Source organism: Phascolarctos cinereus, unplaced genomic scaffold, assembly GCF_003287225.1.
Source record: "Phascolarctos cinereus isolate Bilbo 61053 unplaced genomic scaffold, phaCin_HiC Scaffold_1;HRSCAF=81, whole genome shotgun sequence".
NCBI lineage: Eukaryota > Metazoa > Chordata > Mammalia > Diprotodontia > Phascolarctidae > Phascolarctos > Phascolarctos cinereus.
In genome coordinates this window covers 27,090,890-27,108,889 of record NW_027555514.1, presented here as the reverse complement: position 1 = coordinate 27,108,889, position 18,000 = coordinate 27,090,890, and the positions used below count along the sequence as shown (strand labels likewise).

General features: G+C 40.7%; 1 protein-coding gene across 8 annotated transcripts in view; it reads right to left on the bottom strand.

Moving 5' to 3' along the window:
* Positions 1 to 18,000, bottom strand: part of NEK10 (NIMA related kinase 10) — a 242,095-nt gene that overhangs the window by 149,521 nt on the left and 74,574 nt on the right. For all 8 annotated transcript variants that reach the window (XM_020993333.2, XM_078151319.1, XM_078151323.1 and 5 more), the window contains exons 13-22: positions 15,260 to 15,399; positions 14,853 to 14,914; positions 12,074 to 12,151; positions 7,857 to 7,921; positions 6,387 to 6,489; positions 6,162 to 6,290; positions 5,507 to 5,644; positions 2,813 to 2,858; positions 2,397 to 2,518; positions 1,743 to 1,845 (exon numbers count right to left, since the gene is read on the bottom strand). In XM_020993333.2, the coding sequence (XP_020848992.1) occupies positions 1,743 to 1,845; positions 2,397 to 2,518; positions 2,813 to 2,858; positions 5,507 to 5,644; positions 6,162 to 6,290; positions 6,387 to 6,489; positions 7,857 to 7,921; positions 12,074 to 12,151; positions 14,853 to 14,914; positions 15,260 to 15,399 (986 nt within the window). The remainder of the gene's footprint in view (positions 1 to 1,742; positions 1,846 to 2,396; positions 2,519 to 2,812; positions 2,859 to 5,506; positions 5,645 to 6,161; positions 6,291 to 6,386; positions 6,490 to 7,856; positions 7,922 to 12,073; positions 12,152 to 14,852; positions 14,915 to 15,259; positions 15,400 to 18,000) is intronic.

Here is an 18,000-nt window from a genome sequence, read left to right as displayed (position 1 = left end):
ACAGTACATGGATCAGACCCTAAGTATATATCATGTGCTAAGGGCCATTAAAAGAGAAACTTTTTTTGAAAAGCCTCACATGAATGTGTTGGTAACTCTCAAAGCTACATATTCCTAAAATACGCTTGATCCAATGTTTGTGGGGAGCTGCTTCTGACTCTCTCTGCACTCGGACCAGGAATCAGAAGGAAGCACCTCTAAGGGCAGTTCAGCCCTTTTCAGTTTTTCTAAGGCTCTTGTGTCTTTGTCCCCCATTTCATGCACATTTTTTCTCATTCCTTTTAAAATTATTCTGCATTTTTCTACCTTGCAATCACTCAGAAAATAAACATTCTAGTGAATTGGAAAAGCATGACACGAGTGCCCTCTAGTGGTAGCATGCTTTAATGAGCCCACGACTTTTTTTTTTTTTTTGGAGAAGAGTTTAGTTTCTATTTGGGGACTAAGGAGCCTGAAATTCTCCAACTTTTAAAAATTACCTGTATTTTTAAAAACTAGTGAATTTTATACAGCAAATCTGCAATCAATAATATCAAGGAAACTACAATTCCTGTTAAAAATTAAAACAATAAAATGGCCCCCACCATGACAACAGCCATAAAAGATGATACAGACAAATGTATCTCGGCTAAAATCTCGATAATATGCACATAAACAAATGTGTTTGTTAAGAGACTCTAAGTAATCCTAGGAACACCTTCTGATTTTCTAGTCTGTGGTGCTGAAGTCTGGAATCTCTTTGTTTAGAATCTAGACAAAGGATAAGAAATAGAATATATCCAGAAAATATTGCTAGTCTGAGGCAGAAAACAAGTTTATATTTTAGGCTGTGTCTGGAAAAACTAAAAAGCCTGACTATAAGAAAAAATCAGTCTATTTCTAATGATGAAATGAATGGATTTCTTATTATTACAATTCATAATTCTAAGGGTGAATCTTATAGCCTAGCAATCTTAAAGTCATAAAACCAAGGTCTGAGCCCCATCTCTGCCACTTCCTAGCTGGGAAGCCTTGGGCAAGGTGGTTCTCTTGTAGGAGCCTCAGTTTCTTTTTTTGTAAAATGTGGATAAAATTCTGGTGTCCTACCTACCTCAAAAGGCTTTTGTGAGGTTCAAGTTGGATGCCCATCAGGTACCTCATAACTTTGAAATCTAAGTAAGTAAGCCCTAAGGCTCACTACAAAAAATGTGAATTAACTCACAAAGCACCAAAGGCCATGCAACCCCAGCCACAGCAATGCTGCACTGACCGTCACAATGGTCCAACTCTGTTTCATGGGTTCAAATGCCACGCACTCTTTCTCAAATAAATTTGGCATGGTTTACCAACTTCACACACACTTTCTAGACTGGTTATCTTTAGAATTTCACAATGGCTTAAATTGGGGGGTGGGGAGAAGTTGTTGAGGTTCGGGTTTCTTTGAAGCCTACATGGAGTGGGTATAAATAGCTAAACAGTGAAATGTCATCCATGGAACTGGAGAGGAAAGGAGATAAGCCTGTTTGGAGTCAACTTTCTACTGAGAATGAGCCGGATTCCTGACCTTTGGAAGCAACAGGCCAGCTGAGAGACTGCCATATCCCATTCAGGTCAATAGGAGGTTAATAAGGGCAGTAGCAGCTACGTTATGGGTCCCACGTATGGGGCCTCATTCTCCAGAGGTACTTGGGGCAAGTCTGACTCACTGATCCAGGACAATATCAAGAAACTTTCCTCCAAGGAATCTCAGAATTTGTACTTACTGACGGTTACTTTGTCCTTATCCCCCAACATGATATTGTTTGGCGTGAGGTCTCGATGGACAATCCTTTTCTCTTTATGCAAGTAACGAAGAGCCAGGCACAGCTTGAAACAAGAAACAGAAATGGGTTTATTTTTCCACACAGAAATATAGACATAAAGACAAATGTAGACATGTAGGTGGAGGTGGAGATGCTGAAGCAGGGGTAAAGACCCTTGGACAAGGTCAGATGTAGGTATAAATACAGGTAGATGTAAATGGGAATACAGACAGACAAAGGCATAGACATAGATAAAGACTCAGCTATATCACAAAGAAAGAGATGAGACAGAGATGACAGAGAAAGAGACAAAGACAGAGATGATATAGACACAATGACAAAGATGGTAGAGATAGTGATGACAAGATGATAGAGACAAAGACGACAGAGACAGACAAAGACAGAGATGATAGAGAGACAAACACAAAGATGATGGAAACACAGATAAAGACAAAGATGATAGAGATAGACAAAGACAGAGAGATGATAGAGAAAGAGACAGAGATAGAGCTACCTCAATGATTGGTAAACTTGCATGTCTCCAAGAAAGGAACTCAAAAGAATTATGCCATTTTGTGTCTTTTATAAATAATCACATTCAACGTGAATCCTTACTTGTATAAATATATTCCATATCCTCTCCTCAGTAAAATGGTGCTGTTTCTCTTTCAAAGAACTGAAATGTTCTCCAAGAGGTGCCCCTTCTATGAGTTCCATAACTATGTACAACCTGTCATCTACACACAAAAGGATGAAAAGGCAACAGCATTCAATAGAGACAATAACCTATACAGCACCTAGCACCTGGCACAATGTTATGTTATCAACATAATAGGCACAGTAAATACTCAATGACTGAAATTGTGTAATATAAAACAATAAACATAAATATTATTAAATAATGTAGTATCATTGTTAATTAAAATACTCTATTATTCCTGGCTCCCTATTATAAACCAATACCCATGATTTTATTGTTTATAAGTTATTAATATTTTCATTAATAACAAATACTGTGGTAATATACTTACTTTCTAGGAAAGTTTTATAGTAGCGTACAACATTGGGGTGATAAAGCTGTGAGAAAAAATGAAAAATGTGTGAGAGGATGGGTTAGAAAAATCATATCTGAAAATATCTCATGGAAAATTTTAGCTAGGCTTCAAACAGGAAAATAAGAAATTTAAAATATTTTACAAGTTGTAAAGTCTCACTGAAATTATCATGATCTTTTTTATTTATGCTACAGTCAATAAAATATTATCTCAGTACAAAAATCTCCTAAAATATAGCCTTCAAAAGAAGTCTAGTTAACTATGCTGTATTGATAATCACTTAATCATATAGAATCATATAACACACAATTTAGAGAGAACCTAACCCCCTCATCTTACAGATGAAGAAACTGAGATTCATGGAGGTTTTATTTTAAAATTTGAATTTGGAAATTTTTAAATTCCCAAATTGTCTTCCCCCTATTTTATCTATCCAAGTTTCCCTATCTCTCAAAAAAAAAAAAGGTAATTACAAAACTAAAATTCTCTGAGATTCCACCCAATTTAAGCTGTAAAAAAAATAGATTAATTAACTTGAGTTGTTTGGGAAGTTATTTGGAAGCTAGGTAATCTATGGACAGCTAGATGGTGCAGTGGACAGGGCTCCAGGCCTGGAGTCATAAAGACTCATCTTCCTGAGTTTAAATCTGGCCTCAGACACTTACTAGCCCTGAGACCCTGGGCAAGTCATTTAACCTGCTGGCCTCAGTTTCCTCATCTGTAAAATGAACTGGAGAAGGAAATGGCAAACCGCTCCAGTACCTTTGCCAAGAAAACCCCAAATGGGGTCACAGAAAGTTGGACGCAACTGAAACAACTGAACAACCACCAAGAGGTAATTTGATAACGACAAATTCTATGGTGGTAACAAAGGCCAAGGTCACCCCAACTTGTCAACCACTTACATTTTTCTTGTTTATTCCTTCATAAAGCAACCTGAGCCTCATATTCAGACTCCTAGTATGGTCCCTCCCTGACCTTGACTCTACTTCCTCACTTCTGCCCTGCTCTAAGGGCATTTTCATGACTGTCTCCCACCCCCCGCCTTTCTCTCTCTCTCTCCCTCTCCCTCCTTCTCTCTCTCTCTCTCTCACACACACACACACACACACACACACACACACATTCTGCTTTCACCTGACCTCCATTTCCTTTCCCTTAATGACTTAGTTCTTTACCACCCACCTATTAATTATTGAGTTAGCAGGTTATGTAATTACAGCCTCACGTCACTCACAAGTCATGGACACCACTGATCAGGTCCTCCAAGGATCCTCTTTTTCCCCCAAGTCTCTAAAAACATTAAGTCTCACCAAATAGCAAGTGGTCAAAACTGTTTAGGCAGCCTGGGGCATGACACAGGGGAGCCAGTTGCCAGGATTATGTTCTGACAACCTTACATATTTACAAAGAGGTTTCACTCCAATGCTGGACGGACCATCACGGCATACAGAGTGTCTCTTCTATTAGTAAACAAGTCATCGTTGATTAGTATCATTCCACGGAGTGAGGAGCTAAATATGGCAACTTCAGGTGGATGATCTTGCTCATTTACAAATTTGAAATCCAACAATTTTCATTAATAATTCATAGTCTATGGATGTCATTTTTTTGTTTCAGTGTACAGAGCTTAGCACAGTCCCTGGCACAGAGTCTGATTTTTTGTGACCTCACTGAGGTTTTCTTGGCAGAGCCCCTGGAGTGGTTTGCCATTTCCTTCTCCAGTTCATTTTACAGATAAGGTCAGTCTTGGAATCAGGAAGACCTGGATTCAGGTCTTGCTTCTGTCACCAACTAGTGGTGGGACAGAGAACAAGCCACCTAACTCCTCAGTAGCCCAAACAACTCTATAAGAGTAGGAATCACAAATGAGTTGCAATCTGCACTGATGAGGGGAGTTTCCAATCCAGAAGTTCTCTACATTGATGAAATCACTGGCCCAGACTTTTAAAAACAATCACTAGCACCACCATCTAATACCTACCCCAAAGAGTTATAAGACTCCAATGAGATAATGTATGTGAATCACTTTTCAAATGGGAACTAAGAAACTTAGCATTTCTACATTGGCAAGGTCCCATCCCCGGAGCTTTGGCCATATGTCTTCTCTGACTGCTGCCCACCCCTCAAGTGCATTAGAATAGTCTCACCACTGTGATCTTGGGGTAGAACTCTAAGAGGGGGCTGCAGACAGCTATGTTCTGGGGACCCATCTGACAACTCATGAGGGGGTTGGCCAAGTGAGTCCATAACTCAGAAAGAGAAACACCAGCACCATGTGTTCCTGGCTCCATCAGCCTGGGTGAGAGAAGGACTGAGGCTTCTCCCTTACCTGGGCTTTCCTTCCCTACTCAACAGACCAAAAAGCTCCCGGAGCACATGACAATGCTGAACAGGGAGGGAGGCCTCTCCCTTACTCAGCATCCCATGTCTCAAGACACAAGTTTCCCACTGCCCCTGGCTGGGCCAGCCACACGTGTCACACAGCGTAAGCCTTCACTGGCCAGCCCTGTGACAAATACAAATAGCAAGGCCTAGAACTCAGAGCTACTGTACTGATTACATTCATTATTTAATCAATAATAATTTCAAATAATCAATAATTGATTATTTAATCAATAATTATACCCATTAGTCAATCAATAGTTTCCAAAAAATAAGGGCATTCACCTGCTCCTTAATTATCGTTAGCTCCGAGACAATGTTCTTTACACTGCTCTCTCGATCTTTCTTGTCCTTTCCAAACGCAGGGTTATGTAGGTTTACTTCTTTCATTGCTAAAAGATTTTGACCACTGCGCTTCCTAACCTGTAAAAAAAAAAAATACAAGGCAAAGTGAAAGAAAGACAAGGGATAGGGGAGAGTGAAGAAAGTTCATAAACAAGGTCTTGGGATTAACCCAGGCATCTCCGTCAGTCTCGGAGCATTTAAAATTCTTATTCCAAACCCGTCTTCAGTGGGATCAGCTAAAAGCATCCATGATCCATTCTACAGTGTGGGGTGTCCAGCAGAGTCTGACTGAGGAATGACAGGCCGATGGCCGTGAAATTATAGACTTGTGGTCACACTTTAATGCAAGAACCACTCTGCCTGCTGTTTGTGAGAATTGATATAAAAAATAATAAAAACAAAAATAAAGACTGTCATTCTCAAAACACTCCTGGCCAGTTTCTAAAGCCATCAGCTGAAATAATAGCAACTGAGACCACGGTTGGAGGAAAAGAGAGGGGCCCCCTTTCACCTCCACCCGTACAAGTGCTCTATGCCTCCAGGCCCAGCTCGCTCCCAAACACCCAACCTGTCGTTCGATGAAAGGCAAACTCACCTTATAAACACATCCAAAAGCACCACTCCCAAGGTGGTCTAAAATGGCATAGTTGCCTATATGTTTCGTTGGTGCTTTATTCTGATTTATGCTTTCAATGTTTTCAGCGATCTGCTTCAGGTCATCCTCCTGATCAGAAAACGTACAGGAAAGGAGTGACCACGGCGATTCTCCAACGGGCCACATTGCAGACTCACCCCAGTACTGATAAAGCTCTGCACTTACCATCAGGGAATTCAACTTTAATACCAGCTCCTCATAAGCGCTGATATCACGTACATAATGTCCTATATCAATGAAGATCTCAAACAAGTCAGTGGGGAAAAGTCTATGTAAAAAAAAATACATACACGCTTTATGTAGACCTAATCAATTCAGGGGTATTTTCCCCCATATACTGTCTTAGTATGTGAATTTGGGCACATAGCTTAATCTCAGCATGCTTCATCTGCCTATAAAGTAGGGGAAATAATGTCTGTTCCCATTTATTTCCCTGGAATCATTACCAGTTCTGAAAAGGTTGACATCATTTCAATAGAAAAAACAAGGAAGTGGGATGGCTGATAAGAGATACGTTCCATAAGGCAAATCCCCTAAAAGGTGGTAGGTAGGGTAATCTGAGGCCTTCTTGACAAGAGGCAGAATAGCATCCGCTTCATTTTCTTCCTTTCTCCTCCCTTCACCTGCCACTTCAATTCAAGCACATCGTGGAAACAGAATGAACGTAGCTTCTCAGAAGATGCTACATGGGTTCAAAGTCTTATTCTTAGCTTGCTGACTAGACTCTATACTTCATAGAGGAGAATGTTGGTTCTCCCCCAATCCCCATAATTATTTGGCACCTGTGCTGATATGCATCTATCGCAGAAGGTTAGAGCTACGAGAACCTTGGGATTCAATTAGCCCAACGTGACATTTTACAAATGAGTTCACTGAGGCCTACAGAGGGGAAGCAGCTTGACCAAGCTCACACATCTAGGAAGTGGCAGTCAGAACTGGAATTCAGCGCACAACGCTCTCCGTGACACCACACTTCCTGTCTGGGGAGGTTCTCTCCAAGACAGTCATTCTGAGCAAAACCCACCAACTGTTATGATCACTCATAACCATCCAACCACGTCTCTACAGAATGACCTTCTAGAGATTATTGAATCCCAAATATTTACCCCTATTTATTAAGGAAAGTCAATTAGATCAGCTTTGGCATTTTCAAATGAACAGAACACACAAAACTCAAAGACTATTTTATAAATGTAACTGTTTTTATGTGCATTTAAATTTTTACTTAAAATAAGGGGACATTAAAAGTCCTTCTAGTCATGGGCAACTAAGAAAATTTATAACCATATGGTGGCTTGTCTCTATGATTTCACAATTGACAGTTATTTATACTTTTCCATAATTAGTTATTTGCAAAAGGTAATTTTCCCAGCAATGAACCGATTTCTATCTTCATGATTCATTTTTCCTCTGGCATGAAACGTTTATCTGAAAACAGGCCCCATAAACAAGTTAAAATTGAATGCTAGCTTTAGCAAAAACAAGCTCCTTGGCATTTAAAACTCTAAAACAGGCCCCATTTTTCCTCTGGCATGAAACGTTTATCTGAAAACAGGCCTAATAAACAAGTTAAAATTGAATGCTAGCTTTAGCAAAAACAAGTTCCTTGGCATTTAAAACTCTACAAACATGTACCTTTTGAAGAGAGGTCTATTCCTTTCCATACTGAAGAGAAACCGCAAGGCTCTAAAAGCATAACACTGTAAAATAAAATAAGTAATAAGCTTTTGAATACTATCAGGTGATATACAAAACCTTTAAATCACAGGATACACCTGCTTGACTTGTCCTATCCTTAACACTGTTCCTTCTCAGCCTTCTTGGTAAGATCATCCTCCTTCTTCCCTTCCACTCACAGTGGGTGGCCCCTAAGGCTCTATCCCAGACAAAGCACAAACTTATCTTCTCTCTCTACACACTCAGGTGAACTCCAATGGGCTCCTTTATGCAGGTGACCCCAGAAGCTTGATGTGCCGCCCTAATCACTCTCTGTTCCAAACATCCCTATTTCTGTTGAGGGCATGATCATCCATCCAGGCACACAGCTATGCAACTTTCGAGTCATTCTTGCGTCCATCTCCCCCCATCACCCCATATTCAATCAGCTGCCAAATGTTGTCAATCATACCTCCACGATATTCTCAGTAGACTTCCCCCTTTTGACACTAACTTAGCTTTTACCCTAGAGCAGGCCTGCTTCACCAAACACCTGGATTTCTCCACCCAGATGCCAAACTGAGATTCCTTTGTCATAGATCTGAGCATGCCACCTCCTTTGCCCCAAAATCATTAATAGCTGCCTACTGCTTCTAAGCTAAAATACAAAACCCTCACCTTTGCTTATAAAACCATTTGCTTTTTAACTCTCACCTACCTTTCCAGTCTTCTCTCATATTTCTCCCTTTAATACATTATCTGCTTCTATCACAATGGCCTACAAGTGGTTTCCTACACATGACATTCTATATTAAAGATAACAATAGTAGCATTTGTATAATACCTCAAGGCTTGCTAAGCACTTTACAAATATCTCCTTTCAACCTTAGAACGACCTTATAAGAAAGGTGCTGTTATTCGTCAGGTGACTTTCCCAGGGTCACACAGCTAATCCACGTCTGAGGCAGAATTAGAACTCATGTCTTCCAGACTCTAATTCCATCCCTTCTCCCACAGTCACCTGGCTGCCTCACATGTACTGCATACTTAGGAGCTGCCCTACCCCCAACCCATTACTCTACTCTTGTCATTCACTTGATTTTAATCTTCTAGTTTCTGTAGTTCCTCCAATATGAGGCTGGCCTTCCCCAACCCCTCTTAATTCCAGTGCCTTCCCTCTGTTAATTATCTTCTATCTATCCTGAGTATAGCTTGCTTTTCATGCCATCTCCCCCATTAGATTGAAAGCTCCTTGCGGGCAGGCACCGTATTTTGTCTCTTTTTGTATCCCCGGCACTTAGCCCTGCTCCCCACTACCCCATCCTTCATGAGAAGGGCCAGTTGGAGCACGACCACACCAAAGAGTAAAATGTCCATGAGGAAACACATTTTAAGAATCGCGAGGATGGATGCTGCGTTTCTGGATGGCCCCTCAATAGTGGTACAGTTTACGTGAAAAAGGAAACATCAGAAAAGACGAAATATAAAATCAGATGCCGCCACATCGGCCTCAAAGTCCCCAGTCGCCACTGTAAGAAATGACATGTCCCCAAAACACACTCAAGTTCCTTAAGAATCTGACCGATGTACTGAATTGGTCACGTACTTGCCCAATGCACATCATCACAAGTACATGAATTCTGCCGACATAAGACCTGCAAAGTTAAAATTCAACAAGCACTTATTAAACTCCTACGGTGGGGCCAGAAAGACAAGCCAGGCTCTACTCCAAAAAGCATCCCAATTAGCAGAGGAAAGACGAGTACAAAAAGAGCCTGCTACAAATCACAGTGAGGTGAGGTCTGAGGGAAGCCTGCCCATCTGCTTCAGTCTCAGAATCACAGAATTTCAGAGGCAGAAGTGGACAGTATCGTTCATACAACATGACTGACAAATAGTAACTGAGTCTTTGTTTAAAGACCCCCACAGGAGGGAAAACCTACCACCTCCCAAAGCAGCCTCTTCTAATGGCAGATCACTTTCATTATTAGGCAATTTGTCCTTTCTTTTCAAATCTCCAGTGCCTACAGGGCACAGTGATTCTCATATAACAGACACTTAATTAATGCTGATTGATCAAACTGAAATCTGCCTCTCTGTAACTTCCACCCATGGATTCATGTCAGTGCTGAAAAGCATACTGTCTTATCCTAGGAGGATGTCAAAGAAGTTGATTTTTTTTTCCTTTTTCTACAAAGCAACAATCTCATTAATTCTATGCCTTCAGGTTAGAAGTTGGCTTGCAATCCCTTCCAACTAGGCAAGTCCATAATACTTATTCTCTGGTTAACCTGTATATAATAACACTTGCCTAAGAAAGAATATGGTTTTTCTATGTTTTTTTTTTTCCAACAGCAACGTATGAGAGTTGAACTATAAGGAAAGCTGAGGGCCACAAACTCGACACTTTCAAACTGTGGTGCTGGAGAAGACTTTTGAGAGTCCCTTGGACAGGAAGGACATCCAATCAGTCAATACTTGAAGAAACTAATTCAGGCTATTTCCTGGAAAGTCAAAGCCTGAAGCTGAAGCTTAAATACTCTGGCCACATAATGAGAAGATGGGACTCACTAGACAAGACTCTGATGCTGGGGAAGATTGAAGGCAAAAGGAAAAGGGGATATCAGGGGATGAGATGGAGAGACAGACTCATGGAAACAACGAATGAAGCTGGACAGACTTCAGGAGGTAGTGGAAGAAGAAGGCTGGTGTGCTATGGTCCATAGAGTTACGAAGAGTTGAACACAACCGAATGACTGAACAACAACAAAGAAAAATAACATACTTAAGCCTGGGAGCAACAGGCTTATGAGTATATTTTAAGGTGGCACACATTTCAGCATGAAATATTTTTTTAAACATAATCTCTGGGTTTTCATGTCGGTTCTTCTCCGATCTGACTCTGGACTGCTGGTGCCTTCCCTCCCAGACTACCTTGTATTTACTACTTGGCAGAGATTTGCATTTTATTCCCTTTGCATTTATTCTGAATGTGTACTTGTTATCTCTCCCATGGATTATTCCATTTCATTGTTCTTGCACCCAGCCCAACAAACAACAGGCACTTAATAAAGCTTGCTGATTATCTAATGGATCTTTCTCAGTCCCCTTTGCTGGTTCATCATCCATATTAATATCCTCTCAGCTTCTTCCTCTTCTTCCTCTACATTCTCTCATTAGGTCCTACAGGTTTCATTATTGTCTGTCTGCAGACGATTTCCAGAAGATCTATAAATTCAGCCCTCATCTCTCTCCTCAGCTCCAGTGCCTTATCCATCGCCTACTGGACATTCCAAGCTGTGTTTCCAATAAATATCCCAAGTTCAGCACCATTAAAGTAAATCTCATTTTCCCCAAACCTTTCCTTATTCCAATCACACCATCCTTTAGTTTCCTATACTTTCAAACTCAGGTTCACCCTCCGCTCCTCACTCTTCCTCAGCCCACATCTTCCATCGGCTGTCCAGTTTTGCTCCTTCTCCCTCCACATCTTTCAAAGCTGTTCTTTTCCCACTCTTCACAGAGCCACCACCTTGGTTAAAGCCTTCCTCACCTCTTGGTGGGAGGCCTGCAATAGCCTAACTGGCCTTGCTGCCCCAACACACCCTCTACCCAGCTGCCAAAGCGATCTTCCCCGAGCACAGGTCTGACCGTATCATCGCCCTACTCAATAGGCCACAGTGGCTCCCTGTCTCCTCCAGGGAGCCTCTCTTGGTTGCTCTGCTGCGTTCACAAGCTTGCCCCAACCTGCCTTTTCAGACTCTCTCACACACGGCTCCCTTCCCCCACTTTCAAGTCTAGACACCTTGGCCTTCTTGCTGCTCTTCTCATACAATACTCGATCTCTTGCCTCTGCACCTTTGCACTGGCCAGTCCTCAGGCCTGAAATGTGCCTTCTCCTCCTCCTCACCTCTACCTCACAGACTCCTTAAAAGCACAACCTGCTGCAAGAAGCCTTTCCCGATATGCCCAACTGTTAGCACCCTCCCTCCCTAAACCACCCTGTGTACATGCAACAAATGCTGCTTTCCCCCAAAGACCACAAATTCTTTAAGAATAGGGTCTATTTTGCTTTTGTCTGAATCCTTAGCACGGTACCTGGCCAACAGTAGGCACATGATTAAGTGCTCTGCTGGTCTATTGATTGATTGATTCATTCATTCATTCATTCATTCATGCATTCATTCATTCGTTACCTGCAATAAATGAGTTTTTGCTGCATTCTTTTGTTTGCTTGGTAAAATTAACTTGGCTATTATATATACACCATTTTCCTGTAAGACAAAAGCCAAATAACATTATCAGACGCTGGCGATACTGAGATAAGAGATAGAAATGTAATCATGTACAGCAACAACTTTATACATTAACTTATTCAATAATTCAAAGATCCATGATTTCTCAGGTGAAGTTATTCCTTCCATCAGTGTAGAATATACCTCTCCAAACTGCTAAGTGGTCTTCAAGACATTCTCCTTTCTGCTGATTAACTTGTCCTGTACTGGGTGATAGTGGAGGGAGGAAGGACCATGACGATTCAAATGTCTTTTAACCTCCTCCCACCCCATCTCTGCATGTTAAATTAACACCAATTTAAAAATCAGAAAAGCTTAGTAAATCAGCTTTAAACAAAGACCATGGGCTGAAAGACCATATAGCTGAAAACAAAAGATACAGCACCTTTACAAAACACAAACCAACAACATCACTAAAGAATTATAATCAAATAGCACTGAAGAGATATTGATGTGATTTTGTTTACTTCAAAGAAATTATGACCATAAATATCGCATACCTGGTAAAAATATTTTAAAATGGATCCTAATATGTATGCAGACTTGGGGGATGCGGGAGGGAAACTTTTTTTTTAAAGGAAATTTTTATGCCTCCATTGAATGGGATTAAAATTTTTCATATATTTTATAGATACATAGATAATATGCTTCTATTATTTATATGATGCATTTTATATATATTTATTATATTATATGTGTTGTATACAATATTACATATTACACATATATAATCTATATCACTATAAGCATACTTATATATTGTGTATTTTATATATTTTCTGTACATTTATATATTACATACTAATACATTTTGCATTTATATACTAAACATATTTAAAATAATGTGTTTTTATATTAAAATAAATGGATTGAAGTATTTTTAAAAACTGACTTTCTTATGAAGAAACTAATTAGTGCATATCTTTAAAACACAAAACAACTCACTGCTACCTTTATCACTTAACAAATGTGAAGGGAGTATAGGCATTCTGGCTGCTCCTTGGAGGGCTCTCCCTGTCCCACCTGGCCCTTTTCAGTGTTGCTCTCGAGATAGCTTGCAGGACAATCAGGAGGCCTCAGGAGGGTTAAAAGGAATCCCTTCCCCATGCCACTAGATGGAACCTTTGCTGAGTGCATCCCAAGGTGATTTGACAGGATTTCGGCTTCTCAAACAAAGCAATGATAGGAGGTAGGGTTATGGTTAGTAAAGCCCTCCTAAGAAGCCATATTACAGCAGGATACCAGCAGATGGCAGCAAAGAGCAAGAGTGGAAGGCCAGAGGAAATTCTTTTCCTTGAAACATGAAAGATATGACCCTGCCCCCATTAAGTCCTGGGGCCATATGCTTTCCTGACACAGGGGACTGGAGAGATGCATGTGTTTCCTGCCGAAGTAGCCTCTTGGGCTGTTGATAATCTTGGGAGAGTACACTGCTATGTCTATGGAAGAAGTCTGTCTTGTCACCTATTTGGCTATGGTTCACTTATCTCAGTCACATCCAACTCTTTGTGACCCTATCTGGGGTTGTCTTGGCAGAGATACTAGAGTGGTTAGCCAGATCATTTTCCAGCTCATTTTATAGATGAGGAAACTGAGGCAAACAGGGTTAAGTGACTTGCTCAGGGTCACAAAGCTAGTGAGTATCTGAGACCAGACTTGAACTCAGGACAATGAGTCTTCCTGACTCCAGGCCTGTCACTCTATCCACTGAGCCACCTAGATACCCTTATTTGGCTATACTATTTGCTTAAGTGTCTTTTGTTTTTAAGTAATGTGTCCTGAGATTGATCTGTTAAAAAGAAACATATCAGTACGGGCACAAGAACCACGGTTTGGGGCAGATATCCACCTATAAATTGTTTTATACTTGTATAGCTCTCTGGGGAATCAACATGGGCAGCGGGGGGGGGGGGGAGGGGGCACAGTGCTACACATTTAAATATTTGTCACAGTACAGGACAAGTTCTTCAGTGTCAATGAAATGTAAGTTCCTCAGTTAGAATTTGGCTTTTCACTTTTTATGGTACCACTGGTAATCTGTTTTCTTTCCTGAGTCATGACACATTTTGAATTTTCATACACTACGTCGATGAAAAATATTCTCTAAACAAATTTCAAGAAGTTGATGGTGAATTCAAGCAATGGAATTTTTCCAATCTAAAAAAAGTCAAATAGCACAAATTTTGTCCGGGGTCTATGATTCTAGGGCAGAATTCACTTTTAACAACTGTCACATTAAGTCACAGTAAGGGTCAGTCTATTTTACAGTATTTAACACACAAGCAAAACATTGTTACCACAACTATTATTACACTCTGCAAACTAGAGCCATAATTAACCTTTTAGCCTCACTTTCTAAACAGCCCTTGCATGTGTATAATTCTAACTATTTAAACTAACTTGAAAAAATGTATAAGGAAAATGAAAGGAGCTATTCTATAATGCCCATTCAAACAGCAGGGAGGTAAGAATGATTCATCAGATAAAACAGTGTTTGCTCTCTTCTTCAGTGTCTGTCAAGTGCACATTTGTTTTTCTAAATAAAATCCACTGGAAGCCAATGAGTGCTGTTGAATGCGTGGGGGTGACGAATATGAAAACTACTGTGCAATGCATCCTCAAATGTGTGAGGTGTAAAAATGAGTCTCGAATCTCCGATGATTTAGAAAAGACGCCCTACCTGTACAACTTGGTGAGCATTTGTGTCATTGAGCACCAGTTCAGTCAGAGCGGCACAGCAGGCTGTAAGGAAGAATAACCAAAAGGCTGTGAATAAGCACAGGTGGGAAGCAGCCTTATAACTTCAACAAACATTGTTTATATCCCTGACTCACATTTTATTGCCAACAGCCAAACAACTCCTCACAAAACCCTAAATTTCAGATTGGAAATTGCCCTGCCTATGAGACACACCCCGAGCACTGCCACTCCTCATCCTCCCGTTGCCTGGTGGCCTTTTCCCCAAACCACCTTGTATTTACATCACTTTGTATTTATCCTGCACGTACTTCTGCGTGGCCCTGTGGTCTCTCCCATTCGAGTGTAAACTCCTTGACAGTGGCAATTGTTTTACTGATGTGTTTGTACCTGACTGAAGAGAGAAGGTATTTTCTTGTATTTCTTGAGGGCTTAAATCTTCTGACAAACGAAGCTGTTGGATTCTCCCTGCTGCGTTTGCGCTAGACAAGCTTCCAATGGAAGAGCGATCAGAAACTAAATTTCTGTCTCTGAAAAACATAATGCAAATATGAGCAGGTGAGCAGGAGGGGAACCACTCATTGCTTACAAAACTGTCCAGCCAAACCTGAGAAGACTTACATGAACTGATGCAGAGTGAAGTGAGCAGAACCAGGAGAACCATTGTATACAGTAACAGCAACACTGTATGATGAACAACTGTGAGTAACTTAGCTGTTCTCAGCAATATAATGATCCAAGACAATCCCAAAGGACACATGATAAAAAATGCTACCCGCTTCCAAAGAAAGAACTGATGGCGTATGAATACAGAACGAAGCATACTCTTTTTCACTGTTCTTCTTTTTTGTTCATGTTTTCTTCCATAAAATGACTAATATGGAAATGTTTTACATGATTGCATGGGTATAACCTATGTCAGATTGCTTGCCACCTCACGGATGGGGAAAGAGTGAGAAAGAAATAGAATTTAGAGCTCAAAACTTAAAAAAAAGTTAAAAACTATTTTTACATGTAATTGGGAAGAAATAGAAATATTTGTAAGAAAAAACTGTTCAAATGTTAAAATTGTTTTTACATGTAATTGGGGGAAAAAATATTCTTTCTTTAAAAGAACTATTCAAATGTTAAAAATTGTTTTTACATATAATAGGGAAAAATAAAATGTCATTTGAAAAAAAGAACAGTTCAAGACTGAGTCCACCGAGTCTTCCTCCTGGCCGGCTTCGTTCCCTCAGGAAGCTCTCAATGTGGAACCACCCTGACCTAACCCTAACCGCGCTCTGCGCTGACAGCTCCCCTGTGACTTGAAAGGGAAGACTGAAGCCACCCAGTATGACTGTGCCCTCTTTCCACGTCTCCATCCCTTATCTCTCTCTCATCCTGCTCTCTGTCTCAAAGGAAGCAGAGGCGCTCTTCTGGGACTCTCTGGGTGATCTGGCCCTCTGCCCTCCGCCCTCTGCCCTCTGCCCTCCGCCCACCCCTTCTGGAAACCTGACTAATCTTGTTCTGTCTCATCTTCTTCCTTGCTTGTTTCGTTGTTGTTGTTGTTTTGTTTGGGCTAGGCAATGGGGGTAAGTGACTTGCCCAGGGTCACACAGCTAGCAAGTGTCATGTGTCTGTGGCCAGATTTGAACTCAAGTCCTCCTGAATCCAGGGCCGGTGCTCTATCCACTGACCCACCTAGCTGCCCCTACCGGCTTGTATTTTCAGTCTCTCCAATTCCTTTGAGACTATTCTTTCATATAGAAATTGGTCTCTCCCACATTGAAGGAAAACACGCCTTCACTTGACAGCTTTCCTTACTTTCCTACTTCTTTCTTCTCACTTCCAAATTTCTCAAATAACATGCCCTTTCTCCACGTCCTCACCTCTCATTTCCTTTTTAATTCTGTTATTTGGTTTCCACCTCATTCTTCTAGTTGAACTATGTTAATTAGGCCAGTGACGTCCACATTGAGAACGGTCTGTTCTAAGTCCACATTCTTCCTGACTCTGTCACAATAACATCGCTGGTTCCTCCTCCTCCTTCCCAAAGTTTCTCCTCCCTTGCCTTCTGTACCTGCATTTTCTCCCACATCTGACTGCTCCTTCCCTACATCCTAATACTCATCACATCTTCAGCTGTGTTTCCTGAGACCCAGTTCTTGGCCCTCTGGTTAGTTTCCTCCACACTCTTTGGCCCCAGTGAAATGATCCTTTCTGAAGGGATCACCAATTACTTGTACAATGATGAGTCTCTGTATTCAACCATTCACCATTTAAGTTATTCTCACATCTCCATCTGTCAATAGGACATGTCCACTTGGATGTCACAATAACAACCCAAAACAAACTCACCATCTTCCCCTCACAACGACACTTTCCACTTCATATAATGTTACTAACATTCTCCTAACTGCAGAAGCTGCTAGTCATTTTTCACTTTTCCTTGTTGAACTTTCTATTACTTTTGAGACTGTTGATCACCTTCTGCTCCTGGAGAATCCCTTCTCTTTGGGTTTTCATGACATTGCCCTCTCCCAGTTCCTTCCTATCTGTCTCACTGCTTCTTCTCAGGCTCCTCGACTGGATTTTCATCCATGTCATGCCCCCTCCAACTGTGGGTATTCCCTAAGGATCTTTCTCCTAGGCCCCCCTACTCTTTTCTATCTACATGCTCATCAGCTACCATGGATTTATCATCATTATCTGATAACTCACAGATATAGCTATCTATACATATAAATATAACTACAGATAGCCCCAATGTCTCCCCTGAGTTTTAATCTCACATCACCAATTGCCTATTGGACTTTTCAAACTGGATGTACTGGGGACATCTCAAATGCAAAAAGTCCATAACAGAACTCATCATCTTTCCCTTCATTAAATGAATAATTCACAGATTTTGGGTCCATAGTATCAGGTCCCCTATATGAAATACACCTTAAAAACAGAGGAAGTCTTTACCACTAAAAATACATTTAGATGAAGGGAGTGGAGAAAAAGCCCTATTTTGAATTAAACTCAATACGATACACAAAAAGAGAATAAGGATGAGTCTTTAAAGCATTAATTGAATACGATGCAATTTTGAATTAATATTTTATTAACAGAATCAGAGTGCCCAGCAGCTATCCCAGAAGGCA